Genomic DNA, 13345 nt, shown 5'->3' on the forward strand with positions numbered 1-13345 from the left:
AGTTTATCCTTAATTGTACGAAAATGACACATGCCTGTGGCAACACTGGTTGTTCGCTAGCACTCGAAATGCGTCACACGTAACTACAATTAGAGATGGTTTCATGAGAAACTATGTGGAATGTGCGCAGTTTAGGGTGGATCTATGTTGTCCTTTCAAGTTTTTTTCCGTTTCATATGCGCAACTGGAACAGACGCACGTTCTTCTTTATCCTGAGAATTAAATGAGAATGAATTTTTACGAGTGACTTAGGCTGAGCGTTCCAATGCTTTACTACAACCATCTCACTATTCATTATTCATTTATCCATTTGTTATTAACTTATTATGCTACTTTCTCAGCATCCAGGCTAGCTGGTCTGGCTTCATGAATTAAAATGCAAGATCTTCAGGGAGCTCCAGGAAACCGGGTTTAATTAATCGAAACTATCCGTTACAAATGAATAAAAATCCATCCAGGCAAAGAGCACTTACTTTCAATATAAAATTTATGTATACACAATGGCCAAACGTTCCGAACATATTTTGACAATAGTCCATCGTGCCTTATTTTGTGTCCTAGAAGGGTGGTGTGAAACAAAGAAGGTGACCAGAACACATTCGAGGTAGTTCAAGGTTGGTTGTTCAGGTAGTTTCAGTGGGGTTACTTTGCTCTCATGCACTTAATCAGCTTTGTAGGGTCAACAAGGGCATTTCTGATTAGATAGTAAAAAACCGTACTGTATTCTTTTAGTGTGCTTTTAGTAATCTCTTAGCGTGGCGTACCATTTTCTTCCATTCATGTTGATCACGCCGTAGTTTCTAGTTTTCCGTGAAAGTATTAGCTGTCGACTGTCCAAACAGCCCATTAACCACTCTTCAGCCTTGACGTTGCGATACTATGGCCACCCAGCTATGTCAGTTTTCAATTCTGTGTATATTGTAAGCAGGCTTACTGGTTTACATCCGAGTACTTTAGTTTAACTTTTGGAATGCTCGCAATTTAACCTGGAAAGCAGAAGTCGGTCTAACCTCACAACAATAGTTTTGAAAATTTTTTATCATTTTATTGTTCTCTCTAGTGGTACCGTCATTGTTTCTTAACTGCCATTTGAACAGTTTGACTTTTGGCGATTTGCCTACAAACTAACGGGGCACACCGGACTCCTGGGTGCAGCTAATGGCTGAATGCTTGGGTCAAACTATTCTGCTTGTCCTATGAGGGTGGCTGAGGGGCAGTTTCTTCGAATGGTTCTGCAACGTGTGCATTCGGGTCAAGTTTGGTTGTTAGGCTGAGTGTATCAGTAAAGTCTGAGCTATGCGCAAGCTGGCCCAAAGTGTCTCCCTAACCCGATACCTGTACTCGTGTATCTAAGGGAGGTTACGCCAATCTCAGAACGCTTCAGACGTATATGTGACTTGTGAGCCGCCGTGGTCGGTGAACAGTGTCTTTCATCGGGCGTCAATATTGCACCTGCTATGGAAGTGGGATATACGAACATCATATCATGAATGAGCTTGATGCGTGATCTCCACAGCACTTGGACCCTGCTACAATTTATGGTGACCGAGTTGACCATCTAATTTGGTAATATGCTCGTCTGCTATACATTAGGCCGCTAACGTTCAATAGATCGTCTGGTTATATTATGAACACTGTGTAGAGCAGGTTAAGTCAACACAAAATGAGTATTTGGTGCATGACGTTGTCCGATCGAAAAAGCAATGCATCGTCTGGCCTAGGGTTAAGATAAGCCAGTAATCACAGAACTGACGGATTTTTCCGCAAAAATAGTGAGTCCTATACGATCTTTGTTAACTAATAAAACGGAGGATGTATAGATCACAGTCGTTGGGGCATCGTTTAAAGCAAGTTGCATATTTTTGAAGCTACTACTTCAAACGTTAGAAACCTTTTCAAGTAACTCCGTGAGGTCGAAACTTGGAACGCATGGTAGGGCTTAAAAGACTAGTAGCTCTGATTCAATACCACTCTGGATCATATGTGTGGATTTTGTCGAATCTAGAAAGAAACCTAAAGCAGAAAAAAATATAAAAAAGAAAAGAAAAGATAAAAAAGATAAAAAAAGCGCCGTTTATCAAAAATAGTGAGTCCTATACGATCTTTGTTAACTAATAAAACGGAGGATGTATAGATCACAGTCGTTGGGGCATCGTTTAAAGCAAGTTGCATATTTTTGAAGCTACTACTTCAAACGTTAGAAACCTTTTCAAGTAACTCCGTGAGGTCGAAACTTGGAACGCATGGTAGGGCTTAAAAGACTAGTAGCTCTGATTCAATACCACTCTGGATCATATGTGTGGATTTTGTCGAATCTAGAAAGAAACCTAAAGCAGAAAAAAATATAAAAAAGAAAAGAAAAGATAAAAAAGATAAAAAAAGGCGCCGTTTATTCGATGCAAGTCAGAATTGCGACGCGTAAATTCCACAAATATGCAAAGAAATTTGTCGTTTGCAGTCTTTCCTTGTGCATCAAATAAATTAGTATATGCATAATTACACAGAGATTCAGAAAACGAAAAATGCGCCAGTCGGCATTCTAGAATAGTTCAAATAGTAGGTTGGAGGGAGAATTGAACTATCGTTTTACAGTGCCCCATTAGGTTCTCAATTTTCTTCAACAATCCTGAATTTTGCACATCGCTTCGTGGCTTGTTGTTAGGTTTACCGTAGAAATCTAGAAAGCAAGTTACTTGAAAATGGTTAAAGATGGAGACTGCCATCTCTCCTGAAGCCTTTCACTTGAAGATCTCATGATGACTTCATAGTCGAGAATTCACCTGAAATTAATCTTAAGGACATTGTATGGTTGGTCCGTCAGACTGAAAGCAGTACACTATTGGCAGGAACGGCACATCTGAACTATGATTTTGAAGCTTGAATGTCAGAGGTTTCCCATGGTTTGCTGAGTTGTGACTACTGCGGGCAAAGAGGGATAGAATTTACATACTACTACATACTACATACATAATACTTGACATACTACTTACATGCTACTTGACCCTAACGGCGTATCTATATGCCACTGTAAATCAACACATGCCTGATCGTTACTTATCGATTTTGTATAATGCATTTGAAACACCCGGAGGGATAATTACGAACAGGCGTCATTTTGCTTGAAACGAGGTCATCTTTTGTCGATTTGTTAGGATCTTCAAGAAGCAACTTTACTGCTAGTTGGGCTTTGTGTATTATTCGGAGTCGGCACGTCATAACTTCTTTTGCCCGATGTGACACCACCTTTCCGTGCGTAGTCGGTGTTGTGAGGTTTGGAGCACCGTCTCTCGCTCGCGGATATTAGCTAAAACCAATACAAATGTATCACCAAACCTCCAGATTTAACCGTTTGCTTGAGAATGGCATGACGGCACTGATATGTGCATGATTTAGCAGGGAGCCACAGAGAGGTGAACTGGCTCCCACCACTAGTGACCAACCACTCCTGTATCTGGTGGACACTGCAAGGCGGAACAGTTGTCGACGCGATCATCCTATTACATTTGGGTGGCCGGTCATTTCGAATGTGCCTCCAAAAAGACAGAGAGCATAACCTCATTGATGGAATTAGCACGTTATCAAGCATCTTAGAGGATCAACCATGATTTACAAACTCAGAACGGCAACTCTTCATTAATAACTGCGTTCAGCCAGCTGAGTTTTTATGTTGGGCGAGTAGGCCTGGTTGTGAGCGATATCCACTATGCATATTGATATAAACCCTCTGCAAATGTGCACCAACTGCACGACCAAAACAACTTGCCTTCACTAACCGAAGACAGAAACTCACTTCCTTAGCACAACCGTTGCCAACCACTCGAAGAGACTTCTTGCGGCCACCACAAACATGCATTCCATAACAAGTAATGCAACGAGCAATTTTTCTTGAAAACTGCTGCATAGAGAGATGTAATCAAAAGCCTTCGCCGGCAGCAGTTTGAGGACAGAAGTCAACATTCAGCTTGATCCAAAATCAACGGACAGTTTGTGAATGAGTGCAGCTGGCAAGTCATTTACTGCGCGAACTATGCCTACCTGATGTGTCTCAATAACCGCGAGTAGTGCTCAGCCGAGAAATTACGCTGCAATATCTCAGAAGTCGTACCAACCAAATCATGAGAGGACCTTCATGCTGGACATTTCGTTGGAAGTTTCCACAAATAAGCGATTCATCTGAGAATCACATTAGCTCTCCATACATACCTACCTCATTTCCATCCGAGTGTATTTCGCCAGACAACCCTTTATTTTTTAGCTAGCTTTTAGTGTTGTCGTTACCATAAGTTTCAGCACCCTAACAATTTGGACCTGCTTCAAATGGAAATGTGTAAACATTAATCTTTAAAAACAAAGGTAGTGTTTTATTTCTTTTCGACTAGTGCGTGATCTTTCCAGTCCTAGTACGAGTGACAAAAAATACATAAGACGATACGATCTTGGTTATTCTAAATACATTGCCATTAAAGGTAAACCGGTCAGTGTCAGCTCAATTACCCTTACTATTTACCCTAATATACCTACATGTTCTGCTTCCTTAAATGAAGATAGTTGAAGGGCCTTGGAAAGCCACAGAACATTTTTCGTGCTGGATAAATTATGGCGTTTGGTTTCACTTCAAAATCAAACTGTGGTAGAAATGCTTATGGAAAATCTTTTTTTGCAGTACACTTCACAGAGCTGATCACTTTTTGTACATACGTATACAAAATATATACGGAGTCATTATTTGAAACTCTATGTAAGGAACAAGTTCGGTCGCCATTCAAATGTTGCAAAGCTGTGAAAGTTTGGGTCCAGTCAGCTGTCAAAACCATCACATTCCTTGATTGTTTTTCAAACCCTTCAGAACTGCCAGCGGCTTCCATCTGTTCTTAGCCCAGGAAAGCACCAGTTTCCAAAGCTTCACAAGCCCGGTGTGAATGTTTTGCTGAAGAGCAACAGAAATCTGATTAAATGTGCTTTACACCAGAATTGTCTTCCTGCTAGTGAGCTAGCAATGTTAAGGAGTGCTGGAACGGAGGTGGGAGCAAACACTTTATGAATCGGAAAAGCTTGTACGTTATAAGTTTTTAATCACATGTGGGAATAATGAGGCACTGCTTTGCGTCACCTGAATAAATACCTCAGCTTAAAGAAGACCGGTTTTGTTGTGATGACTATGGGCATTCACTCCGCGGTTCAGCCACTTTGGGCTGCTAAAATCAATATCGGATGACATCTAATCACGTTGCATCGATTAAATAAAGAACTAGACACCTGGTTTAACTAATGAAAAATTTCCTAAAACTGCTATTGCGCGGACATTGGTTGAAGAAGTGTTTTGTTTGACCTGACTTTAATTCTCGCGTTTAGGGCTGTCACCATATGGTCGCGAGTATTCATAGACTTCAGTAATCCCTGATCAAGCCATTTTTCTCCGGTAGCCAACTGGTGAACGAATCGCTCCGTGGTACAGTTCTTTTGTCTTCGTTACTGCACAGGGAATGCTAAATAAATCACGAGAAAGTGAATTCAGTAAGCTTTTGAACAACTATGCAGTATCCCTCATACAAATATTGATTAAAGATGGCGCGTGCCTATTTTTCACAGGTTTTAGCCTGAAACCCGCGTTTGTTGTGCCTATCACAGAATATCTAAGTTTCACACCCGTCTGTCTTGGGATTTATAGAAAAGCTCTACCAGAATGACCAACTAATTGATATTACTGAGGCATCTTGCAATAAATAAGTTGGCAAAAATCCGCAAACCATTTTGATAAATCTGTCGTGTGTTTTGTGATACTTCCTGCTCATTCAGATAAATCACCTGTTTTGGACCACAGACCAACTAGCAGATCAACGTTTGTCCACCGATGCATCACCAACAATGGCCATGTATCAACTTATCATTCCGCGCATCATTCAGTTGCAATAATCAATAAATGAGAGCACTGGTTCGCTTGTCGTTGCCTCGTACGTCTAGATCTGAGCTAGAGATAGGGTCAAATAAGTGACTTCTCGAGTGGAACGGTAACTAATGCGCCGGTTCAATGTTATCGGTAGACTATGTCATTTTCGCCAAAAAAACGTGATGTGCGTCGTTGGCAACGACAACATTGATGAATTACCAACAGCCTATCAAATGCTCTAAATTAATTCAGTAGTTCGGGACTGATCATGAAGTTTTGGGTAAAGATCTAGCTAGCTAGTACCGTCAAATCACCGAGTGTTCTGTGTAGATTATAATAAATTGCACAAAAGTTTCGAGCGAGATAAATGGGAGTGGGTTTTGAAAAAATAATTAAAAACTGAAAAGTGAGAGTAGCTGAAGACCCTCGGCTAGTGCCTCTATCTGAAAACGGAAAAGATAACTGGGAAGTTTGAAAACTTGTAAAGTTGTAAAGATAGCAGTCATAATTATATTGATTAGATAGTTGACAAGAAACATGATTCCAGCAGAGTTAGCTTTTACTACGCGAAGCAGTTTGACTATACGCACTTCCAATTTTCAAGAATTTCAGTATGCAACTTGGGAAAGAAAACATTCGACGATGTCAGTTCCCCAACGTAGGTAAAGCAATCATGCGATATCTCACAGCTCTTCATCACTGACTGCCTCCGCTTTGGACGAAGGGATCTACAACAATATTAAAGAATCAAGTTTTGTTTCAACCTGTGACCCTAGTTATAATTGCCCAAGACACGAGGGAAGATTGTACGGTTGTCAGGGAATGAATAAGGACTTCATGCTCTAGATAGTCTAGGCCCTAAATAAGTACTTACTTGGAGAATTGTATGTATCCATTTCTCTCCTGTTCTGCGGGAGGTGTTTTTAAACTAAAAACTTACAAATGATGGATATTTTTCACACCTTTGAAAATGTGCCATTACAGACCAAGCTACTAATTTTTCTTTTTCTCATACTGACCTGAAAATAGTTTTGATTTAAAAAATATCCCTGTTATGACGTAATGTTTGCTTTTATAAAAACTTTGAATAGCTCAGTGTTTTGCAATGACGAGGTTCCTACAAAAGTTCTTATTCGCAGCGCTCAAGGTTAAAATACCGGTAATCATCAGTTAGGACTATTTACTACTTCAAATATCTGTGCAGTACCGAAATGAAAATGTTTGTACTCAATTGATTCCACACAATACTTGGGCAACCTGGTGAAAAGATCCTGATATTTTGTGCTTGATATAGACATCTTTTGTCTTTACCCACCACCCTCCGTAGAGCCTGTTGGTTTTCGACGCGGAATATTCTTGCAACGAGCTATTCTTGCTTTCAGTCCTGGTTATGACGGCATGTCCATTGCCATGCAGCGCTTGATCATAGCTGGCTATTTCATACATGGTGATTGGAGGCGAACAAGAAAATATGAGCTGTCTGCCGGACTTATTTCAATAGCTTTCACAACATCAAAGCATTTTGGGAAAACACTACTTTATGCAACCTTTCAGAAGCAAACCAAAGCATCAGGGCGACTTTTTGAGCTGGTCCAAATTTGCCAGCTTGAGTAGCTCTCGGCACCATAGCTTCTTGCGCTAGTTTCTTAATTAGCTGGTTGTTTGGACGCTAAATGATTGGATTGGCGCAGCACAAAGTCATCCTCAACATTATCAGATAGCAAGTATGACACTGAACATTTGTGCTCACCACGTGACATACCAATTGCCTGTACCTGTAATTGCCTGTACCTCTGGATAATCCAAGCAGACAACAGTTTTCCATATTACCCAATTATAGGTCAAAGAACCGATGAATTAGTTAAACCGACCATTTTGTAGCTTTGATTCCGGTCAACACCAACGTAAGCCTAGCAACAGCAGTTACGTGGCCGGATAGAGAATGGAGTGAGAAGGGTGGCGAAACAGCATATTTATAACAAGCGTTGAGAAGGTTGAATCTTACTGACAGTATACAGATGGATGGCGTGTGTGAAAATTGACATGTTGATGAATTTTGATCAGATGGACGTTCTAGTGGGGTGAGTTAGAAAAGCAGATAAAGTAGTAGATAAAGTTGTATCTGTAGAAAGCACAGAACCAGGAGAAATAATCATTTGAACAGTGGCGCGAAATAAAATTTTATGTGTTCACGTTGTTCCTAAGGTTAGAATTGTGGATAATTAGGATTACTTCTAGACAGAACACAGGGATTTCACGCTTTGCAAGGAACGGGAATTAAACTGCCTGCATCATCAAAGCGACGGAAGGCCGACTAATTACTTGCTGACTTAAGCTGATTGTAGCTGGAAGGCCATGTTCAAACATGCTATACTTTGAATCACATGATCCTTAGATAATGTTCACTTAAGAATAAAATGTGACATATGCAGATACATATGCTAACACGAGGTGCCGGTCCAGCCATTCAAGTGCTGCCTAGATGGCATACCAATATTACCCACCTATTGCTCCTTGGTATTTTCAAGAAAACATCAGTGGATAGTAAAGAAGTATTCCAGTGGTAGTCAAATATCGGTGAATACGTCATTTACCATTTGGCACTACTGCTCTGTAGACCATTACCATAATCTAGCAAACGTGTGACGATCGGTTATTTCAGGGTGTATATTATCCCTAATTTACTTTTAATCAATTCATATCGTTACATCGCTACCTCTCTGGCATTTTATGCTGAAAATTTGGAAGCTGGAAACATCATGTTGCGTAGTGAGGATAAAAAGCCTCGAAAGGTGGCAGGTTATACGTGCACGTGCGCAGATTACCCGGCAGAAGTTTTTGATAAATAATTAAATGTGAGAATCCGACAGAAAACGAATACTGATTGGAAAAATACGTAGCTATATAATCCCACCATCTTCCATCAACTTCACACATGCCACAGGCCGTTTGTGAAGGTTTGCTGATGTCAAAAATTTTCACTTCGATTCGTCGTCGAATTTTTTGCTCTAACATTCGAGTCACTGAGCACACCAAAATCTGTCGCATCCGGAGTTAGACGGTCACACATTTGTTTAAATCGCGCCTTCTTCAAGGAAAGTGCGGGCGATCGCTGTTTGTGACGAACGATGTAATGCTGTTTTTCCGTTTTTTTCAGGAATTTTCCTGTCACCACAAATGATCACTGCACGTCTGCATTATTCGAGTGGATTACAATAGTAACACTTGTCTCATAAGCGTAACTTGTTCGGTTGGCGATGCCCACCTGATTACAGGTAGTGTTTGAACAAACTATCTGCAATTCAGGTCTTAGCAGAAGATAAATCCAGGGACAAATAGTCAGGCGCTTTATTTTGCGTACAGAACGTCAATTGGTATATGTATATACATGCATACATATATATAATATATTTATATATGTGGAACTTTGTTTCTCAACATAAGCACCTAGGCCATGTTTGTGCACAGATTTTGTATGGATCGGAAAAGTGAGGGAATGTGTAGGCGGTTCGTTTCTACGGCAAAAAAAAATTTTGCAACCTCACAAAACTGACAGATTATTCACCTTGTTTAGGGTTTATTTCCGGGATCAGAATTCGCAGGTAACCAACTCCTGACTTAACCTAACGGAAATCAATCTCAGGGAGCGTTTTAGCACAGAACTCTTCAAACATGCCAGAGGATTATTGTCTGCAGACAAATCCAGCTAGTCTGCAAGCTGCTACTTATAAACCTTTCGAAAATTTTCAAATTCTCTCGATTTTCTACTTCTGCCTTCTAGGACTGCACCACCAATGGCACTACTAGTACCGGTACCTACAGCTGCCTCCTGCTCACCATCTCTTTTCAACGTTTGGTGGGATCTTATCTTGTGACGACTTATATCCCTGAGGTGCTGATTGTGATGGTTTCATGGCTGGGATTTTGGATTGATGTAAAGGCGGCTCCGGCTAGAATCAGTCTTGGACTTCTCACTTTGCTTGCCCTCCTAACCGAGGTAAGTTTATTTACCCGTGAACTTCATAGTACATCTGTTTTGAATCTGGTTGTTTGCTCAAGATGGCACATCAAAATAATCATTCGAGTCAGTCTGTAATGAGGAATCACTGAGAATAATCAAGAAATGCCGCGTAAACTCCGTCCGAGGTGTATTTAAACTACACGGTATCATCACAGTTCTCCTTATACTAAAATTAGCGCAGGCTATGAGGCTTTAACTGAGCTGGATACTTACGTGTCTTCTCACGAAAAATGCTGCAAATAAAATCTACCTATCTAGTGACTGGAGATTCCAAGATACGTGAGGTCATCATACTTGACACGTGATGCCTGCTCTTTAATTGCCAACTAAAATTGAAAACAAACTCAAACACGAAGCTTGTTAAGGCTCAAAAGGCATGTTTAACAGTAATGACACAGTCGTGTGTCCAATACGTGAGGTCAAAATGCTGATAAGGCTATTTTCCTAAAACGGTTATCCATTCAAAATGGGACCGTTTCCCATCTTTTTCTCATTATCTTCATTATTTTCTTGAGGAATGACGTTTATTTTGGACAGTCCATTCACTGGGTTTTTTTGGTTAACTCTTTTGAAAGGAAACGCATGCATTTAGTTCGTGGCATGCTGTGTGTATTTGCAGCGATGTCTCAAAAAATTTGTCGAGTTACTTGTATGAACCTGAACGGTGAATACGTCAATTTCAGGCTGCTCTTCCCGAGATTCAAGACAAGGATTTCCCAAGTAGGGGAGCTGACTAAGTGCTCACACATACGAAACAAGATGGAATTCCCCGCTTCCTCCGCGTTAGACATTGTTTAACACCTGATAACTGCATTTACGTAACATACAATCCATCCTCGAATTAACCACCAAATTTGCTAGCCAATTTGACAACATCATTGGATGACTTAGATATTTACCAGGGTTGTAAACTTTGCGCACATGATTATTGTTTGGTTGCGGAAACGAACCGTATTTTGATGCCAATTCGAGGGAGCAAACTGACGGTCGACCTTCAGAATTCTAAAACTCTTTAATTTAGTTCCTAATTCCCCTATCATTTTTTTTCAGTCGCACAAGTATCCACTTAACTAGTACATTATCTGGTCACTCGAGCGCGATGTATAACTAAATTATTACTAGGTTACCCGCGTTTATTTAGGAAAGGCAAATTGTCCCAAGTTCGAACGATCTGTTCTTCAGGTTTCATGCAGTTATGTGTTAATGCCTTAAATAAAATTCAAACGCTTACCCTAAGTTAACTGACATAACGACAAGTAAATTCATTGACTCCTCGAGTACTGGAACGTACTGCTCTGCAAACATTCCCGGGAGGTCAGTGTGCTAAATACGTTATACTAGCAAGTGTAATCCTTATAGCCGTGGGCCAGCACTGCTTCAGCCATTCAACGTAAAGCCCACTGAAACTGTTGTCAAAATACACTGGTGTTGGCCAGAGAAAAGATGAGGTTCTTGTCATCTGCTTTAATTGCTATATCGGTGTCGACTGCATATGCTTCAGCACATGAGTTGACCAACTTTTTGAATTTTATGCGCTAGCGTCAACTATTCCATGAAATTCTGGAAAAACTGGCGTTTCTGGTATTGCTCGAAAGTATAATTTTTAGGTCTCTCGAGTTAGATTTGTTTGCTTGTATCTCACTAAACTCCATCATTCTGCACCCTATACTTACCAACCCGCGTCTACTTAGCAGTATCATGTTCTTGCCCGAGTATTTCACTTAGCAAATAGAGGCAAATAGTTCCGCATTTACTAACTCCACTTACGCAGCAACTGACCGGGATGGGGATGATTTTTTTCACCTGAAGTAAGGATTTATTATGTATCGAAGGGATCTACTGCATCATGAAGACCGAGCATTCAAAATTTAGGGAAGCAAATTGTTCTGGTCTTAAGTGGGGGAACTCACGCAACCATCAGGTTAGAGGGAATGTCAGGAACGAAACCACAATTTTGTTCTAGCCCGTAAGAATGCAGCCTCATACAGATGTTTATATCGTATTCCGGTTTTTCCGTAGTTCCGTGGTGGAATAAAGTCCTCTCCTGCTCAGTTGACAGCACCGATCTGAGGGAAAGCGAATCAGTTTGAAATATATCCGACATTTACCAAACAAAGTTTATCACCATTAGATCTCACATTAAAATGGACAAAGTGTGTGTCCCATAAAGGAACCCCTCCAGGCAACAAACAGTATCCTTACAAGATCAGTTCTTGTCTTGGTTCCCCCATTTGCATCGGCATAGGGGGTCTTCTTTCTGTGAAAATCTACGATTAGTTCGAATGAGATTCTGAAACCTCGCAAAAAGCGTGTTTTCGCTTTTGCAAATGCCGGTCACCGCAGTGTAGTTATAAATAGCAACATTTATTAGACATACATATGATGTGTCTAATTTCATTATTTTTTTAAAAACAGCGTCATCTATTATTTAGTATCACTTCTTGTTCATAAGGAAACCTGTTCTGAAAACTGGTCTGAGTAAAACATTTTTACCTGTTAGATTCCTGTTTCAGTATTCAATCAGTATTAAGTCTTTCGGTAAATGGTAAGCTGGTACCGGACATCTGCAGAATGGAGCCGAAATCCCGACTGAACGACTAACGCATGAGGGAGTAGCAGTTTCGTCTGCGAACCGGGAAATTTTCTGTATGTCATGGCGATAAGGAGACCGAGTTCTGCGTAAGATGAAACAAGATGAACCACCAATAGTAATCTCACACAGCCGCCAAACAGGCCATATTTGAGCGTCTTGTTAAGACATGATAAATTAACAAAATTTTCCAGAATGTACGCCTTTCGATGGTTATCCTACTGTTCCAGACAAAAACGTCTCAGCAAGTATAAGGGTAGAGTATTATATTAATTAGTCTCAGCTGCTCTTGAAATTCAGTCATTTGGAAACCAGTATGGTTCTGCTTCCTGGTCGGACATCCACCTGTAGAACGTGTTTGGAGAACAAACTCACAGATGAAAAAACTGTCGTAACTATATTCTTTACGGAACTGCACGCCTGTTTATTACTGATAAGTAGTCGCTTGAAGGTCCACCTATTTCTAGCAAGCATGACCGAACGGTTTTCTGTAAGCAAGTCAGCAGTCTGTCCGTGCCCATGGAGTGCAGCTGGCACAAGCAGGTGAAAAGTTAGACCTGCTGATAGTTTCCCACACCAGAAGATTCAGCTGCTCTAGAATTTATCAGCACAAGCCGGAGCAACGTAACGAAAGGTCTTCCTATAGATTACGTTGGACAGTTGGCATACAACTTTCCTGCTAGTTTTATAGGGCCAAAACGTCCGAATGTAGTCGCATGTAGAGTTGACTAAATCATTTGAGTATAGCTCAAGGAAGTGCGTCTTTTTTAATGCCAGAATATTGGATATGCAATCACGATAGACAGTTCAAATACAAATTCACCAAGTTGACGTCCCGTACAAATAT

At 40.6% G+C, this 13345-nt stretch overlaps 1 protein-coding gene across 1 annotated transcript in view; it reads left to right on the plus strand.

The window, feature by feature from the left end:
• The window catches only part of T265_03886 (hypothetical protein), a gene marked incomplete at both ends in the record, with an annotated part of 62120 nt that overhangs the window by 33517 nt on the left and 15258 nt on the right, over positions 1-13345 (plus strand). The window contains one exon of the mRNA XM_009168478.1: positions 9669-9884. Within this exon, the coding sequence (XP_009166742.1) occupies positions 9669-9884 (216 nt within the window). The remainder of the gene's footprint in view (positions 1-9668; positions 9885-13345) is intronic.

The sequence above is a fragment of the Opisthorchis viverrini genome, assembly GCF_000715545.1.
Source record: "Opisthorchis viverrini unplaced genomic scaffold opera_v5_59, whole genome shotgun sequence".
Lineage (NCBI taxonomy): Eukaryota > Metazoa > Platyhelminthes > Trematoda > Opisthorchiida > Opisthorchiidae > Opisthorchis > Opisthorchis viverrini.